Here is a 20,856-nt window from a genome sequence, read left to right on the forward strand (position 1 = left end):
AGCCGCCTTTGATAAAAGCCGACCATTTTTACCCCCCTAACCCACTGAAATTTGTGCGAAAGATCCCTGGTGGAGCTTGAATCTCCAAGTGCAAAACCACAGACGCTCAGAGAAACACACTATATCGTAAGGCTAGCTCAGAGAAATACACAGAGATACCCAATGCCCATACTCTCTCTCTCTCTCTCTCTCTCTCTCTCTCTCTCTCTCTCTCTCTCTCTCTCTCTCTCTCTCTCTCTCTCAACAATCCTTCCCTTTCCACATGACTAGAGACCACTGTCATCCCTCCAGGTGGTGTGATGGGGTTGCTGCTTGGGGCTAGTGTGCTGACTTTCATCGAAGTGCTGGAGTGTATGCTCGGCTGCTGCTACAAAGGCTGCAGAAACCACCACACTCACCTCGACAACACTACTGCCATACAGCCTCGGAAGTAGCCCACCACCAGGTCATCTCATGCAACCCTTCTCAAATTTGGAATTTTTAAGTTTGATGTTTGTAGCACGGATTCTTACCTCATGATTTCGAAGGAAACCAATCGTCTTATCAACACATAATATACGTAGCTGCGTAGTTCATCCATACCTCGGGTGTTAATCAAGTTCCATCTTATCAATCCACGTCTTGCAAGGTGCAAGTTGACTATGTGCACAGAAATCCATAGATGACGTAGTTTTTACAGAAGTTATGCTTTATGACCTTAAGTCCTAACAACTGCTTCTTTTCACGAAATGACATGCAATAGCATCTCGCATAGCTACAAAAATTGTGCCATGGCAGGTAAATGTTAAAGTATAGAACTAATAGGAGTTGCTAGATTTGCAGCTACTAGGAAACTTACAGTTTTGCAGTGTCTAAAATATGTTGCGCATGGTATGCTTTTTTTTTCTACATCTAAAGTTTCTCGGGGTTACAGTATTTGAAAAGTATCTAAACACAGTTTGAGTCTGATTAACCCGCATAGCTTGAGGTGCTCTCATTCGCGGCGAAGCTTGATTAGACTTTTCGATCAGAATGGCATTTTGAGATCACTACAAACGATAAATAATCTGCTTCATGTGCTTGTCAGCTGACAGGCCAGGCAGCCATCGGTACCATGTGGATTACATGGGTGTCAGCAGGCGAGCAGTGGTATGCGTCAAATGGGTGTCAGCAGGCGAGCAGTGGTATGCATCAAATGGATGTCAGGTAAGCTGACCTGTGTATTGTGAATTAAGAGATTGTATGTCTGAGATTTTCATTACGTGCACTGCTGTGTGTCTATCATTGTTCAGAAATGTGCAGTCTGTGGTGTACGCTCGTGCACACTGATGTAGTTTTTTTATTCCTTTTCTTAGGGGGAGGGCATGATTGCTAAAAAAAAAAAGGGGGGGGGGGGGTAGGGGCATACAGTTAGCTATATAAGTACATACTGTAGAAATAAGCATTCTGTGAAATCACGCAAGGTAAATTTTAATAATTTATTTCAATTATTTGATTTGGTTCAGTGTTTAAAGCACTGTAATAGTAACCAAAGGAAAGCATGACACCTCCTGGCAGTGCCAATGCTTAAGCAGATATGTACCATGAAATAGGTAAGTGAGCAGCAATACGAACGCTTGCCATGGTGAACCTGATATATATTGCCGTGCTGTATTAGACACTAACTATACATATGAAAAAAAAAGTGCCTCTTGTTTTGGTATGATTAAGCTATAGGATATGTATACCATAGTTACTCATTTCATATGTATTTCAAAGATCTGCTGTTAAGTTACAGAGTATTAGCTTATAAATGTTGAATTTCGTTGCAGTCATCTATTGGATGGGACTTAGTGAATCTATATCTCTGTGTCTGTACGTTTTCTTGGCGCTGGATGTCATGTGTGATGTAAGGCTTATTCATCTTGAAAACAAATCTGTGCAAATTATTTTGCTTTTAGCATGTCCTATGTAAGATAACCATTTACCAGTTCTGTGTCCAATTCAGAATTCCTTTATACTACAAAACTTATCCAAGAAGCCCAAAGCCAATAACTATCACTATGTGTTTTACTGGAAGAGAGTTTTACACCCGTGAGATATTCAAAAGAGCTCTTGAAAGTATACGTTATGAAAAAAAAAAAAAGGGGGGGGGGTTTATCGTAGGAGTGGGAAAAGAAACGGTTTCCATTCGCATATTTAAGCCAAATAATTCAACAAACATAAAATCCAGTCATTACAAATGAGTAAAGTCAGGACAATAGTGTCGGTAGCAGATTTTACTTTACTGAAAATGCCAAATCTTACAGGTAACACTTTAAGCTGTACGATGACAATAACCCCTTTTTATTTATATATATTGTGACCGATGTGTCACAGAGAAAACTTGCCCTCGTCAAGCCCATCGAGGGTGCAAGGAAAAAGTAAAAGAAAGTAAAAGGTAAAGATAGATATAATAATCAGAGCTCCGCAGGTGTTTGTAAACCTGACTCATAATGGAAGAAAAAATATATGCCGAAGGAAGGACGAAATAAGGAAGATAATTCTACATCGTAACTGTTCGAGATAAAGAGGGTGGGGTGGGTTTTGGGAGTAATGATATCAATATGCCAGCCAGTCTTTGATCGATCACACAGCAACGAAACGCGTCCCACGGATCCAAACCTTGAGGGTGGGGACACATGCAGATTGGTTCATATACTATTCCAATCTGTGTTTGAGTATTAAATGCATCTATACATTGTATGCAGTAATTGTATACATTTATCACAGGATAAAGAATACTGCCCAAGTATTCTTTGTATGTCGTAGAAGGTGACTAATAGTAGTGGGAGCTGTATGCTGGGAATCCTCCAAAAGAAGGGAAACAGCAAGGATCCAGTTAAGGATTTCCTCTCCAGTGGCGTATCTAGGGTAGGGCAGGTACCCTGGGCGTCACTTGAAGGGGGACGCCACTCAGCAGGTTTGTTTTTTGACATGGTACCCGATGGACATTTCTAACGGTTTGGTTTTGTGAGATAAAAGATAAACTAGCCTACTTTTCAACTATAGTAATATTTTGTTACTATCAGTTGCATTACCGCGTCTACGTTACAGTTTTGATCAAATAAGGTTTTAAGTCTTTAAGAGCTTATGTGAATTTAAGTTTGGCCTAACTCTTCAAAAGTTTATAATTACATTGTATATATTTTCATATACATCCGCTGTATGTACACTTTTAGGCAAGCTAGGGGGCGCAATTTCAGTGCTTGCCATAGGCGTTATTTCCCCTAGCTACGCCCCTGTTCCCCTCTAAGACCCAGTTATCTGTTGGTGACGCTACCTCGGCCACGCGGAAAATGTTGAGCATATATGGACTTGTGCATATGCAACCTCAAGCTATTTCAATGGGATCTGCAACTTCAGGGTTGCGCTGTATATGGGAAGGGTATAGGTGTAGGTGGACTCCTTTGGGTTGGAGAGGTCCTCATCAAGCCTTTACTCCTGTCCATTGACGATGATACAGCCTCGTAAAAGTAACTCCTCACTTGCCGCTAGAGTCTGAAAACACCTATAAATTCTTTACCGGTATATATGTATGTAAGACGTACTTCGATATACGGTGATTCGATTTGCAGTAATCCGGTTAGAGAGCTAACAAAATCAAAACTAAAAAAAAAAAAATATCAGGTTCTTTCAAAATGTGAACTATTCTCTCATGGTGAAGAACTAACAAAATACCCGCAACTGATGCACTATAAGTCTTTCAACCATGAAAGTACTTTATAATGTTTATGGTGCTTGCATGGCAGTTGGGTTTTGTAGCTTCAACACTTGTTTAATAAGTGGCGAACAGCAACATTTGATTGTACCATTACAGTGACTACAGTTTGGCTACCCCCTAGGGCGCTGTTGGCGTGTTTTCGCCAATGTCTTCTGTGGAGCCAGTAGCATTTCGACTCTTAAGTTGGTAAAGAAAAGACGTTTTGTTTAGTGATTATCCACATCAGCCCATTACCAGACTTACTGAGGATGTCCTACTAAAAGGGGAAGGTATGTAAATTTCATGTTTTCTAACCCATACCAAAGGCTGAGAATGGAAATCAGGAGTGATAGAAAGTCTGTAAGGTATGGGAGATCAAGGTAAGCTTGACAGCCACAGCGGGGCTTACGAAAGATAGGGAACCGGTAGTAACAGGGAGAGTCGAACTGTGCGATACAGTGAAGGTAATTCTGAGAACTAAGGTAAAAGAAAGTTCCCTTCAACCAATTCGTAAAACATTTTAGCTTTGATTAGGAGTTCAGGCTTGAAAATACCGACCCGAAACAGGTTTCTTGTACTCAAGGGGTAAGTACATGATGATCGTATTAATTTTGGACGGGGAGCTGGATGTATGACTTGTGCTTATTTAGTTTACAAAAAGAGAAAGATAAGTTGATTTGTCATAGGTACATCTGTTGCCAAAGATTTGATAATCTCTCTTAAAGCAGCAGGTCAAGGCTAGATTTATCTGATTTCACTCTCATTGATTAATACAAATTTGATGCAAAATACTTTTCCTTCAGTAGGATTAACTAATGGAATGATTTACCAAATGCAGCAGCTAAAAGTAACACCATATGTGCATTTTCGAACAGACCTGACAAACACTTTTCTTCAAGTGTATTACTAATATTATTTGTGCCCTCATAGTTACATACAAGTTGAAAGGTATTTTGTCTACAAATCAACTGTTTGCTTTCTTATTCTTCCTGTGGTAGTCTTTGTTTTTGATCTTTTTTTATAACCACAAATATCCTTGAAAGGATCCAAAAGCCAGTTATTGTTTGTATTCCTTTTGTAAGTTGCACATGGAGACTGGAAAAGAACTGAGCAGTGTTGCAAAAGCTTTAGAGCTAGCTTCTTCCACAGTGGCCTCTATCAAGCAAAGTGAGAAATGGAGATGGGTATCACAAGAATCATACCATTAAATGCAACCTTATCAAGAAATGAATGATGGAAACTATGGTACTCATTCTGAGTGTCTGGAATGAGGATCAGAACCAGCACCTTGACAATTCAAACAAGCAAGATCATTATCTGAGTGTAAGAGGGACCAATAAGAAAGCTTGCAGGCAGAAAATTTTGATGCTAGCTTGGGGTGGTTTGAGAATTTTTAAGAAATGACATGAGCTGCACATCAAGTTGAGTGGAGAACTTGTAAGTATTGGCACTTTTGCTGCACTCAATATCCAGCAGATTTAAGGAACATTGAAATTATTGGCCAAACATCTCAGTAGATATATAATACCCTTACAGACTCATTATGGACCTCTGGACCTACACCTAAGATGAACTGGGCAGCTGCCAGTGTAACTTACTCACCCATAGATGCTTACAAAGTATTCTGGTTTGTTACAGTATTTTCAGTCATAGATGGTATTGTTTACCATATAATTGTTTATAAATGATTATGCTATTTAGCTATAGTAAATCCAAGTCAGAGTTCAATAAGAGTAGTCTTGGTGTTACCCAGGACCTTCTAAAGGCTCCTGCAACCCAAGGCCTCACTACTTTGCAGAGCAGGAAAATGTGTAGACTCCCTTGGAGTGGGAAGTTCTTTGATGAGACTGTACTCCCAGTGATACAGCTTTGTGAAAGGTAACTTTTTATTCAAAGTGTATCCTCAAGCAGGCATACTTTGGTAACTCTGTTTTCCTATACACTATTCACTGAATGGTAAAAGAAAGAGTACCAAGGTTATAGGAAACTCTTGTAAGTTTACGAGGATGCGTTCGAAAACATCTCGATAATCTTCGGATTTGTTAACTTTCCATTTCAGCTCCTGTAGGAAAAGTTTAATGTCAGTCAGAATTGACCTGAATTATAGCAAAACAGGTTTTTCATTATCTTATTTACAGATATAAATTCCTTTTTGCACTCACTGGTAATCTCTCACACAGGAGAGCAGTGCTCTGCGTAAAACATAGAAAATCAGGCTTGGTCACTAAACCATTCTTTGAGATGTTTTATTTCAACACATGCTTCTTAGATATTCTATTGATTTTAAAAAGATAAATTTTTGTTGCAATGAGGTTAAAACAACTTTTTAATAGCTAAAAAGGTGCTTTTCCCTTTTGTAATAAGCTGTTTTAATGATGTTAAAACATATTGTTTGGATGTTCAACATTTATGAAATGTAATGTTAGACCATAATGATAATTATTACATTGTAAGGACATTTCTCAGATGACCACACGAGCAGCAAATATGAGCATGTGATGGATCCAAGCCGTGGATGGTAGCCAGAATGTAAACGAGAAAATGCACTCATACATGTCTAGAGAGCTGTTCAGATGTATGAATGGCTGATGTAGAGTTCAAGACAGGGTTAGGGGAAGGGTAGCTCTTGCTTGTCAAGTCATTTTAGCAGATTTGTTTTTTCGGTATTGTCTTTGTTGAGGTGGGGGAAAATTGAGTATGTATTTCAAATCTGTATCGTCACAGAAAAAAAAAGAATACTATACTAAGTAAAATGCAACTAACTTTTGAATACAAGCCTTCTATTGCTTAACACAATGGTTAACTTTGTCATGAACTTTCAGTGACCTTTATCATTAGCAATAACTCATTTTAAGATGGTGTGCAAAAAAATTATTGAGATTTTGTGACCATTATTCCATTGATATGTTTATGTTAAATAGTGTTCACATGCATAAGTTATAATTGCTTGATGATAAAAAAGTTACTTTTCATTCATGAAATTCTTTAATACGTTTCAGAGTTTTACAAATGTTGAGAACATTTTACACTATTGGTACAAATTGTAATACTGTAATATCTAGCATCTTATTTTGCTAGTAAATATTAATACAAATGCAATCAGGAAACAATATGGTTTCAGTAATGACTTTAGAAATACTTGACGTGCTCCAACACCAGCACTTATACCATAATACAAATTAGGATTTATTCATGATCAATAAATATATCTAAGTACAAAATAATTTTGCTAAATAAAGAGATTAATCTGCTACATATATATAGATAAACAGTACCAAAATTATCCTCTCAAAGAAAAATTATATAATCTGTGGGTAATTATTCTAATTACGATGGGTAAGGATTTTATGGAAAATAGATTAGTTTTAACAGAGAAACTACTACATGTCTAACTTGTACAGGTTTAAAATATATATGTTATGCAACAACAATTGGGAAAAAGTAAGATATTGGTATAGATTGGTCCAAGTGATAAGTATAATGACTAATCATAAGGGAAGAAAAACTTGGATTAGTTAATTTACAAAATGATGTTGGAGGTTCAATAGCGTAGAAAAAGATAAATGGCCAGTTACAAAGATGAACATACAGTAAAAGCAAAACAGGCATTCAATAATTACATAACTGCATGGCAACCAAACGAGCTTTCAGGAATTCAGATGGGGCTTATGTTTCGAGATGAAATCTTTAGTAATATGGTGCAAATCACATTACAGATGACCATTTATGTCTGAAAAGACTGTTTGTAGAAAATAAGATTTGGAACTGGGATAAAATCGTTATTTCTCTAACCAGATATAACTCTATGTTACTTAAGAATGAGAAGATGCAGTACAACAGATGGCAAAGAGGACATACAAGAAGCACTGTGGGGGTATGATTTATGTGAGTGGACATGTTACAAGAAAAAGTCTTTAGATTATGTGGAAAGTAGACCCAGTGAAATATAATGAGGTGTTTCAGTAGAAGAGTTGGTGATATATGGAGACATCAATGGATATCTTATATGACCTTGACGTTTAACTGAAGGTGCATGGTGTGTTTGTTGATTTGACATTGTGGATATAAAAAAATAAAGTAGGTAATAAATTATTACCCCTCCATTCACATGGGTTGGATCTAGTGCAAATAAGTATGCAGCTTTTCAGGGAACTATTTTTGTCTCATGAAAAACATTCTGTATAGGTTAACCTACTCATAAGCAAGGAACATTGCATAAAAAATATGGAGGTGCATATCTTTACATCTGAAGGTATCTCTTTAGCAGCTGGTGAAGAATAGGCAAGTTGGCCATACTGCTGTTCTGAAGGAAATAGCCAGTTAAGTACATGCAAAACTTTAGTTACGTAGCCATGCATATTTTGTTCAAGTTTCACTTGGCATTCTTCATAATCTTCCTGAAACTAGGGTATAAAAATTTAAGGAAGATATAAATATATGAAAGTACTACCCAACAGGGAAAGCAGCTGCTGTCTTCTTGTTCATGAACATGGCTTTTTCTTCATCCGAAGCAGTAATCAAATATAAGCTGAAAGGAATTAGTCTGTGATACCAAGATGTACTTATTCTAGCCTTAAAAGGAAAATATGAGATACCTACTATCCCTACAATATATAATACATTTTTTTACCTTTCAAGGTGCAGTAAGTATTGGGTAGCAGTGCATGACTTATATATATATATCAATAGTTGAATTTGAAAAAAAATAAATTTGCTAAGTTTCACAGCTCTTAAGTCTGTTACTTTGATTGACATCACTCACTGTTATATTGTGAAACCATTCTCAGAATGATTTACAGGATCATGTTATAGACATATATATGACCTGAACTCCATGGATGCTTCAGGATTAAAATTTGGAACAAAGCAGTGGCAGTCCATTATTCCTCCAGGAAAAATATTGACAATACTTTCACTCTGGAGGCCAATGAAATGGCACAGTTCACACATACAACAACAGAAGGTTTGGAGGAGGGCACACAATTTGTAAATAAACTCAAAATAGTCAAGATACAGTAAAACTGATTGAGTTTTGTACTTGGCTCTGCCAAATAGCACCAATCATATTAATGCACAATCAGATAAGCATTTTGGCATCAAGAAAGTAGGCTTTCCAGTGACTGTAGACTGTGTAACAGTTTTCTACATTCCACTTGTCCACTGTATGTGCTGCATACAGTAGTTATGAATGACTAAATGCTGATACTGGCAACAGGAAAACTGTAAAAATCAAATGCTAGTCTTGGTGAGAGTGCCCAGGTAGAACTATGCATAGTAAAAAAAAAAAATTCGTACAGAAAACTAATTTGCTACACAGCTATCTTGAAAACATGCACTAGTACTCAAATATTTCATTTCATTTCAAAACCAACTGGTGAAAGTAAGTCCAGAGATTTACTGTCCTTCAATTATACATCATTTCCTATCACTCTATGAATAAAAAGTATACACAAAAGCAAAACTTTGTCCCTTCTACAATATGGGAATACATTTTACATATAAACAAAACTATGTCCTACTAATAGGGAATACATTTTACCTTCAAAGTTGTTTAATTAAGAACAGTAATTTTTAATTCTAGCCACTAAACCTATCTGTAGATTATACAAGTACTGGTATTAACCAGTATGCATAACTGAATGATAAAAAAAAATCCTGTAATAAACACAAGCAAAGCATATCCTTTGTACATGCAATATAATACACCTGGCCCTCTTTACCCAGTGATCATTATCCACTGATCTCCGTCAGTGCTTGTGAAAAAAAAAGATAATGTAAGGGCAGAAAAATATTGAAAAGGTTTCAAAATCCATGCACAGCAATAGTAAGTGATTGTTCTGATAAGCATATGCTTGTCAGAGCAATCCTTCAGTATCAGGTGGTAGTGCTCTACCAAGGCATATACAGTATTCTGTAGATTGCTTATACAGAAATCAATGAAATAATGTACATAAAACACCAAAAAAAGTTAATTTTTTTTACCGTAGTGCAGTTCATGACAATAAAGAGCAATCACTCTGATGAATGACTGTTTTCAAGCAAATGATAGGATCCCCATGGCAGTTAGTTCAATGCATATGAGTGCTATTGAGCACACAACCCACATTCTTACTTTGTGATATTGTGTATAACCTCCTGAATCTATAATGCGCCATTAGTGAAATGCACGAAGTGAGCCTTGACTCCTAGGAAAAAGAGAAGCGGAAAGAGTATCAGCTTGAGATAAAGTTATGCATTCTGAGACATTTAGATGGTGAAAAATGTGCTGTTGATAATGCAAGACCCCTCAGCTTGCACACAACATTCTTGGGTGTTTTCTCTTTATTTCTTTCATAGTTGTTTGCTGTTTCTCTGGTTTGTAAGGTAGTGCCAGGAATAGACAAGGTAAGGCCTTATTGCTCACATCCTTTCTCTAGCTGATATGAGTAATGCACCAAAGCCAAAGTCCCTTATCTGTAACCAAGTTCCCATTTCTCTTTGTGGTTTCTTTGAGCTGCTTCATATGTCCTGGTTCAGTCCATTGACAGCATGCCACCCCTTTTACACCACATTGCTCCAATTCATTGTCCTTTGCACACCTTTCACCTTCCTTTGTCTTTAGGCCCCCAAGCACTCAAAATTATTTTTATAATATTACTTTCCTGTTTCAAGCTGTTTTTATACAGAACCTTACATCAATAATGTACCTGCTTCATACAGTATATTTTTGGCCATCTTTATATCTTTTTTATATAAACTAGGGTGACAAACTTTCTCTTGGGATATAGCCCCAGTTATCCCATTGAATCCTTGTGATTCACTATCTGGTGATTTCTCTTAGTTGTGTTTTCCAAGAATACATCCCTGAAATTAAGCAGTGACCAGGTGTAATTTGAAGAATGTCAGAACAATGGAAAAAGGTATCTGCACACTAAAAATCGGGATTCAAGGAAATTTAAACACGATATTTCCGAAATACTCACGTTATCAAACAAGCAAGATTCTGCTGAGGACAATGCTGTACAATGGAGACATGGTTATGCAGATGTGATTTGCATATCTGTACTCTCATAAAGTCCTAACACTGCAAAATGTTTCACTACTACATGTTTACATTATTTGAGACCTTTCCGGGTTGGCTTACTGTCTTGACAGTGCACACATTAAGTCACTATCAGATACAGTTAGTGGCAAAAAAGAAAAATATATGAAAGTGCATGACATGATGATCTTTCCAACTACTCATAAGGACACAGCTGAGGAAGGATCCCAAATGAAAAAACAAGAAGACTGAGGAAGGGTAGAAAGTCGACCCCAAGAGAACTGGGCACACCAGCTTAGGGTTGGTTATTCAAGTTCTGAAAGTTAATCCTGACAAAATGTTCACACCCAGTTACCCACAATAAGTATATGGGTCAGTTGAGTTAAAAGATAACAGATAAAGTCACAGAGAGGAGGGACCAACAGAAATGCAAGAAGCAGTAGCATAAGAGGGTATATTTAATCATGTCTGCATAGTAATCTGCAAAATGTTAAGAGGTACAGAAAATGTCTGATGTGTCTTTATACATCACCAAAAGATAGTAAAGGGGGAACTAGGAGTTAGTGACACTGTCTGATAAAATATCTTCCCTTTTCAAGATGTATATAGCTTTACTGTGGATGGTGTAGAATCCACAAGTTGTTTCAAGTTTAACATGCCTTAGTTGATGAGAAATACATGCCGACTGCAAAACAATGAGAATGATACACATGCATAAAGTGAACCTAATGGGTAAAAGAGGTTGAAAACAGTTACACGAGAAGGTGCTTGACTACTTACAAATGGTACAAGAAAATGAGAACAGTATTTACATAAATCTGTTGTTAAAAATTTTAGTTCTGTACTAAAAGTCAATCTTAGGGTTACATATGCATTCAGTGATGCAGAATGAGGTTTAAGTTATTTCTGAAGTGAACCTGATAAAGCAAGAGGCCCAAATGCATATGACAAGAATAAAGCGTTATGTATGAAAGGATCAGTTGAGGACTGTGGAGTGAAGCAAAAGGAAAGTCCTTAGTAAAAATGGCGACATTGAAAGACCATTTGAAATGTGTAGCAGGAGTATCAACACATAATACTTACTTCTGAGAGAGACTGTATTTCAGTTCACATACTTAAATACAGGGAAACAGAGTAGAAATGAGCATAAGTGCTTTGTTAATGTGTGGGAGAAAATGTACAGGATACACAATCATAAACAAGAATTGGCAGTGGCCTGTCTGTGTGTATATGACAGCATTAAGTATGTTAATGGAATGCTGAAGATGGTGAAAGACTAGATGCAAGAATTTAAAATCAGTAACAATTAAATCCAGAGAGACTAAAGAGAAAAGGTGTAAAACAGGACCTTTGCAATAAGTTGGATGAGACATTTAGTTACATTGACACTGCTTGACAAACAGAGGATGAAAAGAAATGGCAACATCTGAGGAATGCTGAAGGAGAGGCAGCCACATAGGTATGTAAATTTGGAAAAGGAAAGAAAGAACGTTATGAATTGCTAAGATATTTTAAATGATGATATTTGACTTTGTCTAATACATAAAGGGCATTAAGTTGAAACTCTCATCATTCAGCATCACTGAGTAATAGATTATACCAAAATAGAAAATCCTAATTAAAGTGGAGATTTATGCAATTGCTGGATGTGCATCAGATTCTAATCAGTTTCATTACCACCATAAAGGGTACCTACTGCGTGTGAGGTTTCTGTCATGTTCTGTTCACGAGTTATCTTGCTAACAAGATGTATCCTTAGACAAACACACAAAGACACAGGAGTAACAACATAGTCCCATAAGCACTAGGTTGGACATAAAAGATTAGCAGATCTGAAAGGTGAGGAGCAAGAAGGATAGAGGGAGAGAAAGTGAGTGTATAGAGAAAAATATGTACTTCATTAGGCTATGACAAAAATTTATAGAAAAGTACCTGTATACTGCACTTAATATATTCAATAAATACATATAATAATGTAAAGAGAAACAGATTCTGGAATGTCTAAAAGATGTATGATATACTGCATATGAAAGACTCTAATGGCTGATACTGTATAAGTTTTGGTAGAATAAACAACGAATATTTGAAATTAGCTCAGAATTAATTTTGGAGTATGCCAGGTATACATGATCTCAAATTTTTTTAACATAGAGAATGCTGTACCATGTATGAGAATAGGAATAATCTCTGTGGCAGAGAGCAGAAATAGCTAGCATTTCTGTCAAAAAATATTTTGTTGGCAAAGACTGACCATGAATATTTTGCAAAAATGTTTCTGTAAAATTTCCAGGAATAAAATGCATTAGAAAACAGATTTCTAACGTTTGAATGACAGATGCATCATTACTGTTATACCTAGTTGAATTGTGAAACAGGGAAATTGATTTCAATTGTAAAATACTGAAAGATATATCAGAAGATGCATGGTACAATGGAAGACTCGTCCACTATAACATAGCACTTGCACTCTTTAACAATACTCTGTCTGGGACAGACAATCATAGCCCTTGGAGAAAAAGAAAAAAAAAAAGAAAAGAACTACCTACTCACTATCTAATAGTCCAGGAGCCAGGGCAAATGATTTCACAGCAATTAAAGCAGATTGAATATCAGAAAGAGTCAGCCACAGAGAACCTTAGTTTGAGCATACACACATAGAGGCGAGTAAACATATGATCCTCCAATAGAAAGTATAAATTAGTTTCTCTATGTACAAACAATTTTCTTTTCAGAGAAAAATGCCCCTGAAATGAACAGCTGCATACATGATGAGGTATAGACAGTATTAGCTCTACTGCCTCACTGCACCCTTGCATCTCCCTAAACTTTTTAAACAACTACTTGGAAATAATGACAGTTAAATGTACTGAACTAAATGTGAATTTTGATGACTGTACATACAAAAATATAAACATACCAATCTTCAAGAAGACAATAATTCGCATCAGATTTGAGTTAGAGGAAAACTTATTCAAAGTAAGAACTAAATTTTGTTATTACATACAATTATTGCTAATGACTGACATGTCCATAGTAATATAAATGACCCTTTATTACTAGGCTCCTGCAGCTTCAAGGATGTGCTCCATGCTGGAGCAAAGTAATGTAAATTAGACTTTTGGGTGAGAATCATCCTCAGAAATGCTGTACGCCTTGACATCTGCTGATACAGCCCCATGAAAGGTGACTTCATAGTGTTACAATCGAGCAACAATGTCCTGCCTGTACAGAACAATAAGCTAGATTATGGTGCTTGTACTTTGTGAAAGATAGTCTGCTGTAAAGTATCTTTGGAATCTTTCTGTAGAGCAGCTGTTTGTAAATTTGTATGAAGTTGTACTTAACCTGCACACACAACGTAACGGTACAGACCCTAGATCAGGATCAAAGCGCATGAATATTTTTAAATAAAACTTGAGGAATAATTCAAATTCATTCTTTATTCTACATACTTCATATAATTGTCAAAATCTATCTAAAAAAAATCTAAGGTAACAGTTTTATTCCATCAAAAGTCTCGTACATCCAGATGACTTTCAGAAGGTACACCTCTGATATTCAGTTGGCTTTAGACCAAATGTTCAGTATTTTCAGAGCTGGAAGCAGTTATGAAGGAAGACCATCTGGCTGGATTTAAGATACTTTGGGGGGTTATGACTAGTATGCCCAGCAAGAAATAGTTATTGGAAGCATCATAATATGATGGTTGGGCTTTCTGTGATGGATTCAAACTACCTTGACGGAAATAGTGCATCCTTTGAAAATTCAGTATGTGATAAGTGAATTCAGATTTTTAGTTTGACATTTGTTAAAGAAGGCTATGAAAAAGCAGAAACTGAGTACTGAGTTACATAAGGAGGAATGGCTGTAACTACTTTGTAAACCTTAATGAATGGAAAGAAGTATAATATGTGCAGGGAATCTACGTGAAGCATTTGCTGTCACTCGTCCATATAAATCTGAAACTCTTAGTTCTTAAAACTTATGCAGAATATATAAACCAAAAGAGCAGAGTGGAAAAATGATGAAACAAATTCATGTTGGATGCTGGAATAATTTGACAGGTACATGGGTGAAACTGTTTAAATCTTCACAAATCTGCAGGATATCTAAGATAATATGCTGGTGAAAAAGATTTATATCACAGAGGTAGATAAGAGGAAGAGAGGCGGACCAAACAGAATACAGATACACCAGAGAGGTTTACTAGGTCCAAGGCTGTGTGAAGAGATGATACAGGAAAACTGAATACTGACTTTGCACATCAGAGACAGAGACCACCACACTAGAACTACATACATATTTAAGTTTCACCAATAGTTACAGTAACTTGGAATGAAAGGTTTTGGTTAAAGTTTCTGTCTATAAGGAGTTTGCCTGTCTACTTATGAAGAGTATGTTTCCATAATGGTATACATTTCTTGTTTCTACTGGGGCTTTTAGCACCTGTCCTCATCTTTTTTCTAGATGAGTCTGAACAAACATAGCAAACTACAAATTAAAGCAATAATGATTTAGAATAGAATAAAACATCAATGGGTAAGAGTTGTTCTTCCACATGTTTACTTGGTTTTTTTTTTTATGGTGGCTGAAACAGCATAGGTGACTGAATGTCCTACTCATGGCCATCTCATAAGCCCTATATACATAATATACATATACCCAAGCCTAAGCCAGGTACCCATTTATCAACACATCCCACAGGAAGAATGATCACTTGTCTTAGGTGCAAGTCAACTGCTGCACCTAGTATTCAAACCCAGGAAGGCCTAATCCCAGATGGGCCCATGCATGATTCATGGTCAGCAATTCTAACTGCAACCAATACCCTGTGATTCATCATGCATATAAATGTGATATTCAGCAAAATTGACGAATATGACTGAGATTTTTCGGTCACAGGAGACAAGGATAACATGCTGGCCACCAGCTCACTAATCTCAGTAAGGAGAACCAAAAGATGAGAAAAAGTTTGTGGTAAAAAAGTGATCAGTAATGATGAAGTCATAAGTATGGATGGAACTGGAGTGCTAAGGAAAGATATGACCTGAATTTGTACAAAAAGGTTAATGTTTCTGTCATCTTGAGACACTCTGTGAACTCTTCCACATCAATGATTCTCTACATCTTACAGTGTCTGAAATCCAGAAGACTTTATTGTACCAAAGGGAAAACTTTCCAGAAGATAATGAGATATATTTTTTACCCTCGACCAAAATCTGCCTACTAAAACGCCACCCTGTACAAGTAATATCTGCCAATATTATGTAAAGAGACTTGTTTTTAACATCACAAAACTATGCTTGAACTCAGCACAAGTGTTTACAATAATTTAACAACATACATAATAAAAGTACAAAAAGGTCTGTGTTAAATACAGCTATACTGGCAAAGCTTTAGAGACAGTTGATTTTACCATGGAAGAACATATACTTGAGAAAAATTTGATCCCTGTCTGTCCTCCAGGGACATTACTTAGAACAAAACATAATAATGCCATCACTTGAACTATTGCTCCTACAGATGTCAGGATTGTTGACTGCAAGCTGAGTGCAAAGTAAAGTGTGGCAAACAATGAAATAAAGTAAACTGATGTAAATATAAGTCGCTCTGAAGAAAACAGATGTTTTAGGTGATTTACTGGACCCCACAAGAAAGAGAAACTGAAAAGAAAAAGTTAATTAGTATTTATATGTAAACTGTTACAATTCATCCGTCCCCAAAAATCTACTATATAACTATTTCTGGCTTCCCTATGATGATCATAAATCCTAAAATATCACTCAAAATATTCGTATCTCAACTCCTACATCTGAAATCTCTCAAAGCATTTTTCTCCATTTAGCCATGTGAGAACATGAACTTAATTCTAAGCTCAAATTCCTCCAAGAAATCCAGTAAAATGTATCCCACCATCATCAAAGAAGTTATATTCAAAGCAAAGCAATGCAAATTCCTCAGTCCTGAGACTTGCAAGTACCTAATGAGGCTAAATGAATAAAATTTAAAAGCTCAATACTGTGATACTCTCCATCCAATCGTGCTTAATCAACATACTGCCAGGTGAAAAATGGAGAAGTAGCATATCCAATATGCCTCATGTGACCTCCCCAGTTACTGAGCAAACCTAAACGCCAGCAAAAATAGGATGGCTGTGATTAGCTAACATCCTGAGATTCAAAAGCTTCATCCTTTACATGTGTAACATCAGAGATCAGGTGTTCCTGCCCTAGTATAGATGCTGCTTTTGCAAGTGTAGGTAAAGTGCTACAACTCTAAATAAATCTAACTCCATTCTCCATCTAGGTGAAATGAGGTTTACACATTACTCTTGGCTATATAGTAGTTAAACCAATGACCACTGTAATGGGAAACTGACTCAAAAAAGACACCTCATAAAAGCATAATGGTTTATTAAATGGTTTATGATTTACCCAAGGGCTTTATGACTAAAGTTTCAATTTCTCAAAAAGAAACAAGTTAATTGGAATTTCTTATTTTGCCACATCAATATGCAAAAGATAATATAATGAAAACTACAAATACACAGTAGCTTCTGCTATGAATGAATACCATCAAATAACCAGCTAAAACTTATCAATATCTGAGTAAGACACCCAATCTCCATTAAGTATCTTCAAAGAAAATTTACAGTACTGCTTCTGCACGGCAGTGCATGCACTAATCACATTTCACATTCAAAATACTGTTGTAATACAAATACTGTACCTTAATACTGAGAACACGCTGCCTAGAGTGAATAGCAAGGCAAACTTGCGAGCCTTAAACACCAAGATTGGGAAATACATTGCAGCCAGAGAGAAGCAGATTAGGCCCATCACAACACAACCTAAGAAGCCAAGAATCCTTTGTTTTCTACCCTGAAAATGGAAATTTATTTATGTTATTAGACTAATCACTCATTTACAAAAGGTTAAGTAATACTGTGATGAGTAAAGGAAGCCAGAATAAGTAATCGTATGCAAATAGTATAAAGTTTTTATATATCTTTTAAAGAAAGTCAAAATTAATAATTTGCAAAATGATTTTAAGTTTTTTATCTTTTTTGTGCTGAGAAGCATTGAGTTACCATTAGATTCTAGCATGTTACAAACACCACAAAATCAAACAAACTATTTATGTTTATCTGTTGATATACAAAAGGAACATCTCCAAAATCCTGTATCTAACCACAATTTTCTTAAACTTCAAAGCCCTCTCAAATTTTTAAATTTAAAATTATAGAATGCAACAGTAAGTGGATGTGAAACCCTCTCTCTAGTAACATTCCTCTTTCAAAGATATAGCATACAGTCATTTCATTTCCAGAAAAATTCCAAAAATAAAGTGCCACAAGGAGAAAATAACTATGACTACATATCCTCTCATGATGGCATAGTTGGCTGACCGAAACCCCTGGGGGTCATTTCATATTGTTATGTACAGGGATTACCTCACATTCTTGAGTTCAAGAAAAAACTTTATGGACCTTTTGGTGTAAAGATAATGTGTGATTTTTACCATAAATTAAGAAAACATCATCTTGTAGCACCCATTAACTGTGTCCAAATCAACATGTGCTCTAAATTATGTGCAGAAGATATAATCATGAGAAAATGTTGACTTTAGGAAATAAAAGCACAATATAATGGCTTTGCTGTTGTAGGTGAAACTGTTCCACACAAAGCAATCTCTGTAAAAAAAAAGTTGGAGTAAGTTTGGCTTGGTTCGGTTTCTAGATAAGTTATTGTGTTTTCTGTACATCAACAAATAAACACTATAACATTGAAGGATTTTGTGGTATTGGTTTCATTATTAAGTGTTTTTTAGTATGAAAAACATCCTAAAACTTAAAATTCATTACACAAAATTCACTATGTTAGCTTACTTTAAAAGCTGTTTAAAATTTAAAACTTGTAACATAGAATTATATATTTTGGCTTTCTTTAATCCTTAAAACTAGAATTTCCCTAACAACCATAAAATAACAATGAAGATATTTAGATCTCCCACAGGATTTGCGGAGGTGGATCTTTGTCAAATTTGTTTTCGATTATGTAATGAAACGTAAAAAGATTTGTACAAAAAAGTTAACATAATTCATATTGCCATGGTATAACGCTGAAGTTATAACAGGTTTTCCCCAGAAAAGTGGTGCACGAAAGTTTTTAGGGGAGGGTGATCTATTAACATTTTTCACACAAGTATCCCCACGTTTTTGCAGAACTTCATAACCCTCCCCATATTGTACTCAAAGAGAACGAAATCAAGCATCTGCATCTCTACTGTATTGTCCAGATAGCAAATTGTCATTCTCAAAGAGATAAAATGCAACATTAAGGATATTTCTGAAGTGCCCTAAACGTAGTTACCTAATTTCACATGGTAATATGCAGTCATATGTTGTGATTAGATTTCATTTACTTAAAACAGACGAGAAATTTGGACTTTACACTGAGATACTCTTCAGAATTTATTCTAATAAATGAAAATGACATATGATTTTTGACATAAAAGTAGGCCCTTAAAAACAAAATAAAAGTAGGCCCTTATAAACATTCATATTTATTGGTATTTTCACGTGAATAAACCGAGTACCTAAAGCAGTGTATACATAACTATGTAAGATAAACTTACTAAGCTGGGCAAACAAGGGTCACTTTGTGCAGATGAAAACCAAGAGGATGACGACGAAGCGGATCCAGTCTCCTCGTCTCCATTTCCAATAGTGCCATTTCGTGAAAACCAGGAACTTATCTTTGGGATCTTGATGTCTCTAATGGTAGTCGGCAACAGTGGCTCCTTAGATTCCGACTTGCCATCTCCCCGAGACAGATACTCCTTCAGCTCTCTGTTTAATTCTGTCATTTTTGTTTACATGTATACGTCATCAGTGTGAAGTCTGCTGTCGTAGTAGGTGCGTTCACCTCCAGTATCCGGATTCGAACGCATTCACCTCCAGTACCCGGATCGCCCTAACACGGGTGCATTTCCTGTAGTATCTGAATTCCTCCTCATGTATCTGGAGTATGAATCATCGCTGGGGTAATGAACATTTGCAACAGGACTGAACTATTACAATAAGCGAAGACATGTAGAGAGTCGCCTTCTTCATAATTATTAAGTTATGGGTCAAAATCACCCAGCTTATTTCAAATTTACAATTGTAGAAAAGATTAGAGCAAAATAGGTTACCGTTATGGTACATGTAAAGAGAATGGAAGACACGATGCTACTTATGCTTTACAATTCTTATGATTTTTGTATCACCCTTTGAGTTCTGTTTTTCTTACTATTATGTGTTCTTGTAAGAAATGTGTAAAGTATGAGCACCCAATCAAATCAGATGAACTGGCAACAGCAATGACAAATATACTAAGCATTGGTTAAGGCTACCAATTATGATAAAACAGCTGTGCATCTCGTCACCCAACTTTGTGAGAGGGGGAATGCCATCGATTATGACTTGAATGGACTGCGAGTGACTTGGCTGCCATCCATCCAATCTCCAGCAACGGCAACCGAACATTTTCGAAGACGACAATCCGCTGCCTTCTCTTAAAGAGGGAGATCAAGTCCAACCGTTTTAATTTTTCAACAAATGCTCATCCTTCACCATCGACTTATCACACATCCAGCAGGCGTCAGAATGCATTGAGAATGTAACAAGAGAGCAAAATGAAAAAGAAAAATAGCAGGTAATTGTCCTTTTCCTCCTGAGATGACTAACTCAAGGTTGGAATGGCCTCTCTTCAGTGTGAAGGGTACTGCGTTTTGCGCACATTAATGGAGCACACCGTCGCCTTTTAACCAATGTTATGATGCTGATTGCTGACGAGAAAAATGCAAATCAAGAGAAGAGCAAATACAATACAGAAGAAGACAATCAAACAACAAAGCCAATAACTTGATAAAATGCCTTCATGAATTCAGGTTGTTTAGTGAAAGTGCTTTGATCTGAGTGTGTATTAAAGATAAGTAGTAAAAATAACGGTATGGTGAAGAGTGAAGGTGCAATTAGAATTACCTTAGGCCTGACTTGGGGGGGATAAGGATGTGTTAGAAATGAGGGAGTAGTTTATAAGGTGAACATGATGAGTAACACAAAAACGCTCTGATGATATGAACAGTAGAG

The 20,856-nt window shown here is 36.3% G+C and overlaps 2 protein-coding genes across 2 annotated transcripts in view; one reads left to right on the forward strand and one right to left on the reverse strand.

Annotated features, from left to right (window-relative positions):
* The window catches only part of LOC139755654 (acid-sensing ion channel 3-like), an 18,205-nt gene extending 11,503 nt beyond the window's left edge, over positions 1-6,702 (forward strand). The window contains exon 11 of the mRNA XM_071674275.1: positions 292-6,702. Coding sequence (XP_071530376.1) covers positions 292-434 — 143 coding nt within the window. The 3' untranslated portion in view covers positions 435-6,702. The remainder of the gene's footprint in view (positions 1-291) is intronic.
* On the reverse strand, positions 6,667-19,644 carry LOC139755655 (vesicle transport protein SFT2C). The gene is made up of 3 exons (XM_071674276.1): positions 19,359-19,644; positions 17,451-17,602; positions 6,667-16,384 (listed from the first exon to the last, which is right to left on the reverse strand). The coding sequence occupies exons 1-3, from the start codon at positions 19,587-19,589 to the stop codon at positions 16,102-16,104; spliced, it is 666 nt and encodes a 221-aa protein (XP_071530377.1). The 5' UTR covers positions 19,590-19,644; the 3' UTR covers positions 6,667-16,101.
* Positions 19,645-20,856: the final 1,212 nt, after the last annotated feature.

Source organism: Panulirus ornatus, chromosome 19 (assembly GCF_036320965.1).
Source record: "Panulirus ornatus isolate Po-2019 chromosome 19, ASM3632096v1, whole genome shotgun sequence".
In the NCBI taxonomy this organism is placed as follows: Eukaryota; Metazoa; Arthropoda; class Malacostraca; order Decapoda; family Palinuridae; genus Panulirus; species Panulirus ornatus.

Coding starts and splice junctions, on each gene's coding strand:
- LOC139755655 (XM_071674276.1), bottom strand. CDS start 19,589: ATGACAGAATTAAACAGAGAGCTGAAGGAGTATCTGTCTCGGGGAGAT. Junction 17,603..19,358: donor ACCCTTGTTTGCCCAGCTTA/GTAAGTTTATCT, acceptor TTCCATTTTCAG/GGTAGAAAACAAAGGATTCT. Junction 16,385..17,450: donor AGCGTGTTCTCAGTATTAAG/GTACAGTATTTG, acceptor TTTTCTTTTCAG/TTTCTCTTTCTTGTGGGGTC.